This window comes from Cinclus cinclus, chromosome 2 (assembly GCF_963662255.1).
Source record: "Cinclus cinclus chromosome 2, bCinCin1.1, whole genome shotgun sequence".
NCBI classification, from domain to species: domain Eukaryota; kingdom Metazoa; phylum Chordata; class Aves; order Passeriformes; family Cinclidae; genus Cinclus; species Cinclus cinclus.
In genome coordinates, this window is record NC_085047.1 from 103,740,938 (window position 1) to 103,757,090 (window position 16,153).

At 38.3% G+C, this 16,153-nt stretch overlaps 1 protein-coding gene across 1 annotated transcript in view; it reads left to right on the forward strand.

Moving 5' to 3' along the window:
* The first annotated feature begins 2,150 nt into the window (after nt 1–2,150).
* PHEX (phosphate regulating endopeptidase X-linked) overlaps nt 2,151–16,153 on the forward strand; it is a 95,417-nt gene continuing 81,414 nt past the window's right edge. The window contains exons 1-3 of the mRNA XM_062515154.1: nt 2,151–2,262; nt 6,383–6,451; nt 7,616–7,777. Coding sequence (XP_062371138.1) covers nt 2,151–2,262; nt 6,383–6,451; nt 7,616–7,777 — 343 coding nt within the window. The remainder of the gene's footprint in view (nt 2,263–6,382; nt 6,452–7,615; nt 7,778–16,153) is intronic.

Below are 16,153 nucleotides of genomic sequence, written 5' to 3' on the forward strand. Positions count from 1 at the left end.
ATACACAACAATCCATGAAAGCAAAATCCTGCCAGAGAAACACTGTTGGAGCATGATGTTCAGTACATACTAGTACTTCTTGAGGGGGAAGAACCTGAGATTTAGAAATTATGGGGGAATTGAATAAGTATATGGCAATTCAGTGTTGGTTGGGGGACATAAAGCTGACAGCATCAGTAAGTCTAATATTAGGTCGGTATTTGTAGTTTTGGGGTTCTGTAGAAAAACCATCAGGTAATCAACAGCAAATACCTTTCAAAAGGCTCTTCTGATGTTTACTCAGTATTTGGATCATGGACATAGTGGATTAAGTGTTGGGATCACAATGTGTCCATTCATTTTGTGGGTCAATCCTCTGGCCTTTTGGCAGCCCCTTTGATATCATAGTGATTTCTGATATGAGGACTCAGTTGCAGCAACATCACACAAATACCAAATTCCCAAACCTATGCTAGTAACAGTCTTGTGCTAAGTCTTTCTTATAACCAGATATTGGCTCACACCCATGGAGTCATTCATGCATGAGTGGGAATTTTTGTACTGGGAGGCATGTGGTCCTCCTGGGTATATGGCATCATTTCCCTCTCCTGCCTCTGTTGATGGATGTCAAAATAATAGGTTATATGTGGGACAATAGGCACGTGAAAAGGAGCAAATGTTTTTTCCTCTTCTGAACCAAGCAGACATGAGAATGCTCTCTTGGAGCTTCCTGGTGAAGAGAGACAGGAATAAGAACTGAGGGCATTTTTTTTGCAGGACCCCAGTGAGGCAGTAGAGGGGGTTGAGAAGTTTCAGGACCTTCAAACTCTTAAGTTTTCTTCTAGACAGAGTGGGCTTTCCCTTTATGTCCATGTGACATCCAGGACAAACTGTGTGCAGGTGCTCACATGGAAAAAGGTTTCAGTCTGCAAGCTGATAACTGCCATCACATGCATTTTGTGACACATATATGTCTTTCTTCTCTCTACTTGCGCAACTTTTTATCAGGATGGCTGGGGGCTGAGATAAGGACTTTTAAGTCCTCAAAGAAGTAAGTAACTCAGGCACATGAATGGTTGTCAAGAGCATAAGCATGGTGCTGCCTCTCCCTGCATCCTTACATTTTGTAGGAGAGTCCTCTTGAGAAAGCAAGAGCTCCTCAGAGGGCTGAATGTCACACTCAGCTCAGAGAATTCACCCTGAAATGGATATGTTTTTTACTTGATGAATAGAGAAGGTTTGCTACATGGAGAGAGGACTATCAATTCTACTCCATTGAGAAATCCATATAAATAAGACTTTTTTTTAATCCCCCACCATCTTAAAGTACCAAATAGATACTTTTCCACTAAACTCATAGTAGTACTTGACTTGGAAGCATAGGATTATCTCTTAAAATGTGTTGTGTACCACCAAGGACTGAAATATCTTGTGTGGAAAAAAACAGATCTAGCTTTTAGAGCAGGACTCTTCTGTAGGTTGTGCTGATTATTGCTTTATGCTGCTTGACTGTGATTTTTGGCACACAGTGTCACATACCAAATTCCCGAAATAAAATGCTACATGATATTCTAGGAGTTCTTAGGAAGTTTTAAAAAGGGATTTGTCTGCTGAGTGGGTACCTCTTCTGGTGAAGCCAAATGACACAGCAGCAATGGTTTAAAAGGAGAAGAACTTTAGTCAGCAGATAATTAGTCTTTTTAAATAAGTGCAAGGAGAAAGAAATAAAACCTTCCATCAGACTTGTGTTTGTAGAAGTTGTCAGCAGCCCTGCTTTGATTGGAGAGGGTGTGCAGCTCTTGGAGTAGTTAAAACATCTGTTCAGAGACGTTGTGAAATGCTCGTGTTCGGAGCCCCTGATAAGGGGGACTGCTGAGCACTTGGCTCATAGAGGCTGCACAGGCTGCACAAGCTGTGGCCACCGCTTGCCTTTCCTCCTCCTGGGCAGCACAAAACACAAGAGACAGCTACTATTTTACATGTGATTTTTGCTTTGAGAAGGAGAGAGCAGGAAGTGCCTAGGAAGTAGTTCATGACAGAAACCTGGAGTTTTAAATAGGAGACAGGAGGAGGAGAGCTCATGGACACGGTTTATGAACTGTTGAAACACTGACACAACAGCAGGGGAAAACCAGACCTCTGCAAGAGCAAGCACGTCCCAAGCTATCCTGATGGAAGGAGAGACAGTCCCCGAGGCCAGGGGAGCAGCCAGCAAAGCCACTCGGATCGCCCTCGGAGTCTTTGTGAGTGGCACTCTGGTGCTTGGCACCGCTCTCTTCTTGGGTAAGTGAAAGCGTTGACGCTAACCTGAGCACAGCCCTCCCCAGCCCGTCTGCTGGGTGCTGGTGTTTGTGCCTCATGACATCTTTTGGTGGAAATCTCTTTCTTTCCCCCTTTTTCATGTTTATCCTGAAAGGGATATGTGTTAGTAAAGGAGTTCTTGTTGTGGGAATCCTAGAGCTGGGAGATGCAGTGTGAACTCATGTAATGTTTTGAATGCTGAATTTAAATTTGGATACTCACTTGAATGTGCTCTGACCAGAACTGGATTCTTTCACAGGATGGAGAGAAAGAGGTGAGATTATGCTGATTATTGATTCACCAGCTGTGACTGATGTGGATTAGCAGTCTCTGTTTCCTGAAAATGAATCTGTGTAGTGCACACATTTTATGGAATCTTTTGGGTATTCCTTCATTTGGTTTTCATTTAGGGCTTGACTAAAATTCCTGTAGAAAGCCTCAATAGTGAATATGCATGCACATTTTTTAGATCTTTCTGTTCTTCGATGATGAACTGCAAAGTTGACTTTACAAAAGTAACAAAGAGTGTGTCTAGGATGAAATTGAAATGTTTTTGTCGGATATATAAGCTGTAACTAGATGCGACAGAGAAGGAATTAGCTTTTCCTCTCCCAGATTTAGCATTATCTATATATTGGCTTTGTTAGAATAACACTTGAAAGCGCATGAATACACTTCTGAAATTATGTGTGGAAGTATAAATATGCCCAGAAGCTCCAACCAAAGAGGAAGCTGTTTTGTATCCTGCAAGAACTTTGCAGATTTGGATCCTCTTTTGGAACAACTCAGCTCAACTTTTTATTTCTTTAGACCAACACAGCTTTCCCTAGATTGGTGGAAACCTTGCCTCTAAGCATATCTTTTGCTTTCCTCCAATCCTTTATGATCTTGTTTGAAAGGTCTGCTTTGTTTACAGTCACAATATGGGAAAAAATGTCAGGTTTTCTGTAGAATATTTAAAGCACCAGGCTCACTCTTGGTTAGAGCTTTTCTGCTCTGGAGCAATATTTGCAGGCAAATAACTTCTGCGTTAGTGATCTCATTCAAGTTAATAAAACTTTTTATAATCATGAGCAGGTTTGAATCTTCAAATTTCTAGATGAAAAAGAAAAAGTTTTTCACTTAAAGAATGCAGTATAAATACCAGGGAGTAATACTGGAGGGACCTTATTTTTTTTTGCCTGCACTAGATTTGTTTGTTTATTGCTTAGAGCAATAAAAGCAGTAGACATTTGCCACCACAGCTACTCAGAGAGAGAATTGCTTTATCCATAGGCCAGGTGTGAAAATTCAAGCAAATATATTAATTCTTGCAGACACTTTTACAAGTGTGACTGTGGCATGTTCTGTAGGCAAGGATTCAGTGTCAAAATTTTCACTGGCAAAACTGCTAAGAAAATAAAAATAATGGCCTGGTGTCAACCAAAATGCTTTTAGGATTTCTTTGGAAATTTTCTGAAATTTTCAACCTAAAGAACCAAGGAAAAAATTAAATTGTTTTGGTTTAATATTTTTTTTCAATTAGATGCTTCATTGTGATATGTTTTTGTTTGTAAGTTTGAGCTTATTTGTTTTTTTGGTTTTATTTAACTGTAGAAATGGACATAATCTTTTCTGTCCATATGAAACATTTCAGGCACTTTGAGATTTTTTTTTTTCTTCAGTTTTCATTTAGTCTGCAAAACTTGCTGGTTTCTGGTACACCTGAAATCAATTTTCCAGCTTGAGAAGTGAAACGTGGCTTTCTCCTGCTTTCTTCTCATAGTTCCTACAAGTCTAAGGATAATGTGGGAGAATCATGGCTGAGGATGAGGCATTGTTATTTACTGTTCCCGCTCGTACTGGCTGTGACCTCACTGTCACTTCAGTGGGGAGCCACCAGGACAGAGGCTTGGCATTGCTGGGGTCCTGCCTGTGACATTCTGGTAGGAGTGGGGGCTGTGACAGGACAGGAGCCACCTTCTCCTTGGAGGAAGTAGATTGCTCTCCAGTTTTCTTGGATGAGAAGTCTGGCAACTTTCAATCTCAATTTGAGAACCTCTCTTCCTGACTTGGTAGTCCTTTAGGTTCTCATATCAAAGGAATGTTCACATTATTTGCATCTGTACTTTTGTATGCCTTTCCCCTTGCAGTTTTATTTTTTTAAACTCAGTTGTGGTGTGTGTCTCAGTTTGCTTAAGAATCTAGAAACAGGCTTATCAAGGAAGAAGCTAGGACCCTGAGGGTTATAACCATGCCTCTAAGTAATAATGTCATGATTAGTTATCTTAACAATAAAAAGGCAAGAGAACAAAACTCTGCGAAGTTTTTTTTTCTGTCAAAATTAGCTGTTACTTAAAATGGAAATGTTACTGCCAAAAATTTGTTCTAATGATAAAATTGTGCTTCCCAGTTAAAATGGTATTTTGCTTTTGTTTATAAGTATCAAAAACACAAGGACTGCTTCAGATTAAAAATGAAGTGATGTCTGGGCTTTTCCCTCCTTTCTCTGTTTTGTTAAGAAAAAATTCTAGTAAACATTCAAGACCTGTGTGGATTCTAAAGGGCTAAATTCAAATCGGGGAAAAAGGTGAGCTGGGAGGAGTGCAACACAATTAAAAGTGATATTATCCATTATGTGTAGTTCATGTTTGTAGTGCCTCAAAATCATATTCTGGAGATCTCCCCTTCTCTATCTTCTTCTGTTCTTCAATATTCCAATTATCTTTGTATGCCTCAAAATCGTGTGTGTTTCTTGGCTAATTTACAAGGTATTTGAGGTGCAGTGTTTCACTAAACCAGTGCAAGTTTGGAAAAGCTGTGCAGAAATAGTTTTACATTCCCCTTCTCTGAGAAACGTGGATTGAAATCCAGCTATTTCTGTCATTAATTTCCATTAAAACTGTGAGACTGGAATAGGTGAGATAGATTTATATTCATTCTAGCTTTAGGACTTTTTGTAAAAAAATTTCCTGGGCTGAAATGATATTTCACATTTTTCTATCACTTTGGAACAACATATAACTACAGCAGAAATTGCTTTGTAACTATCAGCACTGTTAAAGCCATGGTACCATAATATATTCCATTGTTGGGTTTTTTGTTCAGTGTTATTTGCTTTTTTTCGTTTTTGCCATGGACTGTTATTAAGATAATTGATATAATGAGACATTTCTTTATGCCTACTGAGCACATCTAGTGAGTACCATTTCACCTATCCCTTGGGATTCTCCCTTCCTAATCCCCAGTATCAATTATCTGCATATTTGCTACCTGAGAGCACTGTCTGAAATTAGCAATTCCTGTGCTTAAATTTCAGTGGCAGTTGTAATACACGTTTTTGAAAGATGAGCAAAATTAACTGACAATTTCATAGTACTTCTCAGCAAGGCTTTTGGAAGCAAATGCAATTACAATACTTTTGGGAGACAGTTCAGGCAGAAACTGGGTTGTGCCTTGTAACGCACAGCTCTCCTTATGCCCATTGCAGTCTGCTCTGTTCCAGGCTGGAATCAGGAGCCCCTGGGAGTGCCCTGTTGGTGCTGGGCAGTGCAGTGCTGCTGCGGGACAGTGTGAGCCCTGCAGCTCACCCACCTGCAGAGGGTGGTGAGACTGCTCTGTGTGGCATTTCAACCATGGAAGGTACAACCTGGTCTAGTGGAAGGTCCCTGTCCATGGCAGAGCGTTGGAATTAGGGGATCTTTAAGGTCCCTTCTAACCCAAGCCGTTCTCTTCTTTTGTGTTTCCAAGCTCTGGAGGATGACAATAATGCTGAATTGTTTGTATTGTGGTGGTGCTCACTGTCAGTGAGTAGGGCTGAAATGATGCTACTCCAGGCACTGTGCAGAGACAGCCCTTGCTCTCTGCTGCCTGTGAGCAAAGAGGGGGAAGGAGACAGTGGGACTAAGAGGGGAAAATAATTCATACAAGCTGCAGTATTTACATAATAATATACATTCTAAATATTTACTTAATATACATTCTAAGTGCTCTAAATCAGTGCAGTCAGAGAGGCACTGAGACCAGAGGCTGCACTGATACTGGAATGATTGAGTACACAACATTTGGCTGCAGTTGAAAAAATTCATTGCAAATGATCTCATTATGGTTTTCCATTTTGCAGTTAGCCAAGGTCTAATAAAGTTCCATCCAAAGCAACAGTACTGTTTGACTGCAGAATGCATTGAAGCTGGTAAGCAGTAATTTTATTCTCTCAATTATATAATGATTATAATATGTTAATGCAATATTTATACAATTTAATTTTTTCCCATTATGCATTTTACTCAGAAAGCTTAATTAATGAGGGAGAAAGAACAACAACCCCAAACTTTAAAAAGTCACTGTTCAAATTGCTTCAGTTTTGTTTATTTTGTACAATTAAAATTCATGTTTTAATTTGGTCTAATACTAGACTAACTAGGTTGACTCAAAGTTTCCCATAAGGGATTATTTTTCTTTTTTTTTTGATAGGAAACAAAATGTCGAGTGACTAGATCTTCAGGTATATTTTGTTGCTTCCTTTCCAGTTACCAGAAAACTAGCAAGTGACTTGTTAAACACAGAGATGCTTTTGTATCAGACCTGGCACACTTTTAATATGATTTTATATTAAAAGAGGGTAGATTTGGACTAGTTATATGGAAGAAAATGTTTTTGGTGAGGGTGGTGAAACAGTGGCACAGGTCACAGAGAAGTTGTGGATGCCCCATTCTGGAGGTGTTCAAGGTCAGGTTGGATGGGCCTCTGAACAAACTTGTCTAGCTGATGATGTCCCTGCTTATTGCAGAAGGTAGGACTAGGTGACCTTTAAGGGTTCCTTCCAACCTAAACTATTCTATGATTTTATGAGTAGGTACCGAAAAGCTCCTGAGCCGTGGGCTTGTCAGACTGATCTCTCTCTTACCACCTCTCTTTCACTGACAATAGTAACTGATGAGGAAGCAGTCACAAAATGGAGCTGAAAATATAATTATCTTTTCTAGCATATAGTAGATCAGAATTTGATTTTTTTTCTTGTGCAGTATTCAACTAGAGGTAAGCACTGCATAGTTACTGAAACGCTAATCACAGTCTACTTAATATGTATCACTACTAAATTCCTCAGGCAATTAATTCTATCATGGCAGCAAGGGAGAACCTGTCTTCAGGTGTCTGGCTCCAGCAGCTCATGTTCATGTAGTGCTAAATTCAGTTGTCCTTGCTGTATGACACTCAAGAAGATTCATTGCAGATATTTTATCTTTTTTTGTTTGTTTGTTTGTTTCCCATTAATCATCATTTCTAGACTGTAGCCTTGTGTAATTCTATTTATGAAAAAGTGTTCCACAAAATCTATGTGGTGCCTTTTTTACAGCTGCTGGCATCCTGAGCAAGATAAATCGATCTGTAGATCCATGTGAGAACTTCTATCGATTTGCATGTGATGGCTGGATATATAATAACCCTATTCCTGAAGATATGTCCAACTATGGTGTTTATCCCTGGCTGCGACACAATGTGGACCTCAAACTAAAGGGTAAATAGACAATTTCTAAAAGTATTTGGTTGGCTTGTCACTGTAGCTTGTTAATTGGCTGGGTTTGAGATGACCAAAAATCTCCACAATTCTCATCACCACATAACATCCAACAGCCTGACTTGATGTTGTCTTTTAAGTATATTTTTATTTTTCTTAATTGAAAGTCATATTGACAGATACTGAATTTAACATAAAAAGAATTTAGGAGGAAGAATAGAACTGCTGGGAATACTGGAAGTTCTACCAGTTAAGAATGGAGGGATGAAATATATATACTAGTTATACCAAAAGGAAAGACAAGGGGATTTAACTCTTTCCCCCTTGCAGTAGATGGTTAGACCAGACTGCAGGAGCTCAGCACACACAAGTAGGAATGTCCCAAAATCAATCATCAGTCCAGGGCAGCAGGCTTTCTGTAACAGTGGCCAACAGCAGGGAAGAATATAATAAGGGCAAACCAGAGTGATATTTTCCAGCAGACTCATGTAGCCCTTGGCAGAGGCAATTCTTAGGCTTCTGGAATTGTTTGGGTATTGGGTTTCTTTCCCACTGCCGTTCAGGCTGCCACTGAAGTACCTGAGCTATCATCAGTGGAACAGAAAGTTGCTTAAGAATGTGTTTCTGGAGGAAAAAATAGCCCCAGGATGGAAATGTGTAGGAAGAAATGTATTTTAATCTACATGAGACTTGACTTTGGGCTATACTCTGCAGTGTGGCTGCTTTGCCAGGAAGCCCTGCAGACCAACAGGAAAAAAGGTTGATGGTTATTGTTAGGTAGGGAAATGTTGCCAGATTCTCATAGTCTTGGCTAGAAGTGAGCCATTCAAAAACAGGGAGACATGAAAGATTTAATATTGTTGGTGGTGTGCTTGAGTTTTGCCCATCTTGAGTACATAATTGACATATTAATTGACATAAGAGCCTGGTTTGAACTTACCACAGGTAAGTCAGTTTTAGGATTTAATGCTTAAATACAGCACTTATTTTTCTTTGGATTTTGTGTAGGCACCAAGGCCATTCTCCAATTGCTTTCTTCAGTCTTATTGTATTCAATTTTCACATCATTAAGTACTTTAAAAGCTTCATTTGGGTTCAGAATATGAGTTTTGGTTTTCAGCATACTATATGATATCAGTACTTCTGTTTAAAGGATGCCGAAGATGTCACAAGGAAAGGAAAAGAAATATTGCCAGAGCCTGTTTTAAGTTATGCTTTGCATTCTAATTGTTCTGCTGCCAGAATTGGGCTGTATTAGATAACTGCACATCCTGCATGAACCACTGCCACAAAGAGGCCAGTCTTAATTGAATATAGAGTAGCAAACTGTCACTGTCATCCTTAATTTCCTCTTTTTACAGGTCCTAATCAAGGACATCATGTTATCCAGATTTTTATTTGGTTTTCTTTCTGCAGTCTCTTTAGAAGTCCCTTCAGTCCCTTTGCTAATACATAGCTAGAAAAAAGGAAAGACAAAGAAACATCCAAGTGGGAAGTATTTGCTTAATGGAAACTCCATATCAGATAAAGGGAGTTTATACAAAATTATTTAATAGGATGCCCTTGGCACCGACAGGGACAAAGATGTGAAATGCTGGTTGGTGTACAGGAGTGCTTTTAATATAACATTTGCTATCTCCTCCTTAACTTTTTGCTCCATGAACTTTCCAAAATATATTCTTTGTTATTAAAAAAAAGGAAAAAGAAAATCATTGGTAGCTGAAATAACAAGTCTCTAGGTATAATTGTGTTTCCTCTTGAGTTATTTCAATATATTAGCTCAACACTGAGTTATTAATTTGTATATGGCCACAACCTTGCTAGCAGAAGTTTTAGCAAGAGGAAGAATTCTTGCATAGAGAAACAGTTATAGGGCCTAATAGACCTTGGAAGCAAATTTAATCTCTTCTTTCTCAAGAACTCTTAGTAGAACTTTGTACCACATGGTAAATATCCCTGTTTGGCATTCGGTAGATTAAAAAAGCCTCAGTCTTTAAAAGCATGGTTATTATGCAAGTTCTATGCTCTGAAATACTTACCATATTAAAGAAAACTGTTAATCTTAAAGTGATAACATGGCTTGGCCAGAAAGACACATTATTCATATTTGATTTTCTTTGATGGTATGATATAGATGGAAAAAATTATTCAGGCTATATATTAAAAAATTATGTTACTTAAAATAAACTGTTTGGACATCTAGTCTGTTTTCTGGTCCCTGAATGTTCCTGAGCCTGCTCCTGTTCCTGAGAAGGGGATTTTGGGCAAAGACCTTTTACACAGGTTGCACAAATGTATCTTCAAAGTTCTGGAAGCTTATTTTTTTTTTTTTTTCATGAGCAATTGCTACAGAAGATGATCTTCAAGTAGATAATGGATAGCAAGTGTAAGAATTAATTCTGTCTTACCAAAAAAATGTAGTTGTGGCTGTATAATATAATGTACTGAGCCCTGCATTAGGTGTTAGTTGGTTTGAGAAAAAAGCAATTTTTCCTATTTATTTTGGGCTTGGAGTTTTGGTTTTTTTATGGTTTCTTTGTTTGGGGGTGTTTCTTTTGTTTTGTTTGGGGGTGTTTCTTTGTGTGTGTGTGTGTGTTTGGGTTTTGTTTAGTTTCTTCTTTTTTTGGGGGATGAGTGTGTTTTGGGGGGTTTTTGAGGATTTTTGGGACTCACAAGAACAAAAAACTTTGCAGGTGTCAGCTTTAAAAAAAAAGGGTAGAGCATTTTCTGTATTGGTGAAGGTTTTTGGTGCCTTAATAGGGAATTTCTGAGAGAGGAAATGGGAGTCAGTCAATGGAAAATAGCTAAGAACTACTGGGTGGTCAATTTTATGTCTGCATATCTCTGGTTGATTGAAGGATCAGGATTAGAAACATTAATTTTGGAGTTCTTCTACATCTGCAAAACGTGATAGTTAAAAAATACTCTTTCTTTTTTTTTTTAAGATTCGGGTTTATCATGGGGTAGGAATATATATACAATGCTCCCGTGGGTTTCTCTAGATGTCTTTAGATGCATTCAAGCTAAAATCATATAGTCATTTCCCCTTTGATTTCTTTACCGTATGTTGTTTGAGGGTCACTTGGATTTATTTTTCTGCACTCAGAGGAATCCACAAACCACATGTGTAACTCACTTTGATCTCCTGGGTATACAAAATAAATAAAGTTCTAGCCTGGAGAAAGTAGTGGTAGGTCTTTCCTTGGATGTGACCTTCAGCAGGATTTCAGGAATCGTGGAGGAATGTAAAGAAGACAGTAGTAGAGAGCCAAAAATATCTCAAAAGTAGAGGCTTGTGGTTTGGGTTATGACCCAAGTCTAGGTAAGGGACATGCAATATTTAAGTTAAAATACCTTATAGAACTGTTCTTTATAGAACTTTTGTGGAGAGGACTGAGGTACGGACTTCTTCCCCTTAACCATTTCTGGCTGGACCAGATTGTCCCTGACCTGAAGCCAGCCCTTCCTTTTCAGCTACACTCCAGGCATGTTAAAAAGTGTCTCACATTGGCTCAGAGCAAACACTCCTCATGCCTGATATGCCTCTGATGAGGCAATCCTTGGAGTCCTCCAAAATGGGAACAATCATTTGGCTGTGGCATCTGTTGTATGCACAGAAGCGATCTCAAACTGCAGCAGCTTCAGCCCTATGTCAGGTCACGACTGCAGTAACTCTATGAGTTACTCAAACTTTTTTTTCACTCACCATATTATTTCCTGTTAAGCTATTTGTGTTCCTGATGAATTTTTCCATTTTGATTTGATGACCTCCATTAAGGTTTTAGGAGTGCTTTTGTCTTGCCACTGAAAAGCAAATGGCTTTTTGTGAACAATTCAGAGCTGGAAGTCTAAGAGATGTAATTCAGTGCTTATTACCTGTGGTGAACCCAGAAGCTTCTTTTCCTTTCTTTGAAGTCTGAAGTAGAGTGGTATACAGCTGGCTTATTTTTTCTTTCTCTGAGTGACCACACAGGAAGCAATAAATTAAAATATAAACAACAAAACAAAACTCCACAAATATTCCTAAATCTCAGCACTTGCAAAGGAGCTGATTTAAATTATGTGAATTTTGTGAACATGTCTTCCAGACCTTTTAAATTTCATTTATGACTGTGGAAACCAGTTTACACATAAAGTCTTCATACTGTTCCTGGTCCAGTGAGACACCTACTTCAGGCTGATTTGCTGTGCTAAACTTTATAGTGTGGCTGTTTTCTAAATGTCAGTCTGTTTAAAATTAGGAATTTCTATTGTGGTAAACAGAAAGAAATGGAAGCCTTTTAGGAGGATATGGTGTGTGGGTTTCTGAAGAACATGAGACAGACAGCAAACAAAATATCTTGCCAGCGTAGGCAACTTTTCCCGAGATAATTTGCAATGAATTCCTTTGGAAAATAAATTCTTTATAAGTAAAATCAGTAAGTAAAATTATCTCTTTGGAAATTTATCCTGTTTGACTATAGGATGTGCTTTCAGACTGATCCCAGGAGTTGGTGTTGAGCAGTTATTGTTGAAGTTGAGTGGTTGCTGTCCTGCACAGAGGACCCTTTGCCACAGGGCTCTTTTAGGGCTGTTTTTTTGCCTCCCACCATTCAACTGGTGCTCAGCTGGGACCACTGGGATAATTTGGATATGTCCCATGAAATCTGTAATGCAGCTGCTGACAATCATCCCCAGGTTTCCATATTAGCTGACCTGTGTCTTGTGATTTGTTTCTGTCAAAGTTATTTGAGCATTTTGAGAGCTGTCCTGACTATGAGGAAGAATAGCAATAGTAATTAAAACAAAAGAGGATAATTACGTTTTTGCCTCCAATATATTACTGGATAGCTGCTCTCGAATAACAAGAAAGCAGAAAAAAAGCAATAGCACTTCATGCTGTTTTGCTTGGTCTTTTCTGCAGTAAATGGATCTCTTTTAAATGACAGACACTTTTTTTTTTTTGTGGTCCAGATCTTTCCTATAGTGTCTTATTTATCTGAATGTAAGAAAAAGTGGCACAAGTCTGGTAAATCTCGCCAGGCAAGAAGTTAGTAGCTTTTTGGTAAAAAGAAATACCTAAGTCAAAAGTGGAGAAGCCAGGACTTGTTCCAAGCTTTGTGGCTGCTCAGAATGAAAACTGTGTTTGTAATGGGTGATTTTGGAAAACCATGAGTACAGAGAGGAGACAATTTGGGTTCCTAAATGAGGTTTAAAGGCAGCACAGTAACTGAGCCACAGCATTCCCACAGCATCTCCCAGGTCTGGAGACTGGAATGGAATCCTCTTATCCCTCAGCTATAACCAAAGTGGGGCATCCTGCTCACTCCTGTTCCACATGTGGCACATATTTCCACTAAATTTGCAGTGAACTTGGGGTTTGTATGATGCATATCATTCATACTTGCAGATGCTGAATTTCAAAATTTTTGATGGCTGTGTTTGGGTGGGTAATTCTACAGAATGAGGATTGATACCTTGGAAGCACAGCAAACCATGACACCTGATTCCCTTTTTTGACAAAAAAAAATTCCACAAGTACATGTTGAAAGTATTATTGTAATGAAGTAAATGTAATGCTGCCATTTAGTATGGAGCTCCACCTATATTGTAGTGACTGGGAAATTTGCAACCTTCTGGTATAAATGTGGTTTAAAATCTTTTGCCTGACATTATAAAGACATGTGTTATCCTCTAAAGCATAGTACTGGGAGGCCAGAGGGGCAGGGCAAGGAAGAGGGCAATTCTACTCAAAAGAGTAAGATTTATTATTGAAATTAAATTTATGAACAGAGTCTCTCACCTCCTTATAGAATGATTTTTGGTTTGGTCACAGTTTGTGTACAGTTATGTTGACTTTTGGAGGAACTCACATGGAGGGCTTATCTTTTTGATATACAAACTCAGAGAATTTACAAAATGCTGAAACTGTAAACAAACAACATTTCCGTTTTGGAAATGTGCTGCGCATTAGGGCACTGAACAGCATTAGGAAGCATTTATGTAAGCACAGCTGTGTGAATGCTATTTCCATGAGAACTTCCATATTGCTAAAATGGATATTCAAGGGAAGAATTGAGAAATTTCTTTTCAAGGGGTGAGGGGGAACCCTAGAATGTCAGTGTATTAGTTGGGCTTATTTGTCTAAATACAGAATCCTTTAATGAAATTGGTATTTGGGAATATTTGTTTTACTTGGTTTATGTTCCTTGGGAACTAGAACCTATATGAATTGATTAATTACTAGGTTTTCATTAATTCCTGTGGAAATACATATTCATATTAATTACATCCTCGTGAGTGCAAAATTAATTCATAATGATTTAAATGTTCCATTGGAATATCAGAAGAATTAATAAAGAGAGGCTCTTATTTTCAAGAGTCACTGTTCTATCCATGGTGAGAAGAATGCTGCCATCAAGAAATTGGCTGATGGACATTAATTATATCAAATACAAAAGATAGTTTCCTGAATTGATAACTGGTGTCTTGATTATGATTAAATACCTTTAAAACAAAACCAACCAACCAACCAAAACTAAATCCCCAAAAGCAACAACAAAAAAAGCCCCACCAACTCCCCAAAAAACAAAAATAATGGAAAAAAAAAAGCAAACAAACCAAATTCCCCCCCACCAACCCACCCTCTCCCCTCAGCTCACAAAATAAAACAAGGGGAGGAGGGAGACACAGTTTATCAAAACAAGGCAGGGCTAGATTAAAGCATCAGCTCCACAAGGACCATTCTGAGGAATGAACTTACTGGTTTGAAAATACGCAAACTTTAATATCTAAGGTATATCTGAGGCTATGTAAGCCAACCCAAGGCCTTCCAAAAATGACTAACGGCCCCATCCATTGGCATCCAATCTGAGAGGAGTCCAGTGCTCTGCATTATTTCATATTCCTGTGTGACCAAGGGGTTTGCCATTATGAAATTTGCTTTGAGTGGTTATTTTGAGCACTTATGTACTCCAGTAAGGTGATTCTGGTGATCTGATTATTTGCAATGGGGATTTAAATGAGAGTAAACTAAGAAAGCAGAAGGCTGGTTAAGAAGGGAATGCAAAAGGCATGAAAGTGGAAATAAAGTAAGCTTTGGAAAATTTTTGAAACTGCTTTATAAGCACCAGAAAGGTGTATTGATTTGCTATTTTATTTTGCTTTAGACACTCAAAGCAAAAAGCTTTAATTAGGCAAGGATAGTTTTAAGCATATGGAGAAATATTTTTTGCAAGCCTTTGATGCTAGTTTGTTCTCCCATATATATATTTAGCAAACAGTAGAGAAATCTGGACTACAGTTCATCAGAAACTCAAAGTAGGGATTTATAAAATGCGATGAAATATATTTTGTACTGTATTATGCTTGGACTGCTTCCCTTCTTGTGCTCTGAAACTGAGAATTGTTTACAGCCACCAACGCACAAAAAAAAGGAAGAAGAGCCTTAATGTCAGTAACAATTTAGAAAGGATTTAATTTATTTATGATGGCAAGAAAATTTTTCATTGCTTTTTTATTGTATTTCATTTGTGAGGGAGTAAAAATTTTATCATTACACTGTGTATTTTCTTATTTTGGCCTTTTGGAAACAATTTTTTATTTGAAAACCAATCTTTGCAGTTCACTTCTAATAAAGTGTCTGGTGGGGAAGAGGACTCCAGACTGCACATATTAGGTTGTGCATAAGATACCTGAACTAGCAAGAAGCACTGCAGAACAATTAGCAGAACTAGTAGTTTACAAAAAAGAAATAAACCTAGATTAGCTCATATTTTAGGGAAACCTCAGAAACCATATATTGCTATCAATTGCTACTAGAGGAAAGAAGTGGTTTTGCACACTTTAGTTGCCTATCAGGAGACATTCTCAGCAGAACTTGTGTTTTAAAGGCATAAAGGAATTTAATGAGGCCTTGAAATTATGTATTTGAGGTTGGGTTGCACTGGTATCAGATGAGAACTGTAAGCAGGCATCTGCACATCCACTGAGATTTGTCTCTGTGGTATTTTCCAGGCAGGCGGGATCTTGCTTTGGTCTTCTTCCAAAACTTCCAGATGCAAAATAATTCTGAAATGGAAGCTGGGCAGGTGTATTCATGTGGGAGTTTAACCTGAGCTATTAACCTGCTAAGAGGGATAAAGTTATACTGAAACATTAAGTGTTTTGTCCTACAGCAGATGGCCATGTCTTTTTCAGAAGAGTGCTCTGAAGGAACAGATTTAACACTAAGAATAATGTTGGCTTGATGATACTTGTCTTGTTCCCAAGAAATATGTTCAGTTTGAAATATCAATCAAGTTTGTCACTTTATTTTAGAACATACATACGTATATACATATATATAGATAGATAGATTGACAATACTCTTCACTCTCCCCTCTAGACCCCATTCAA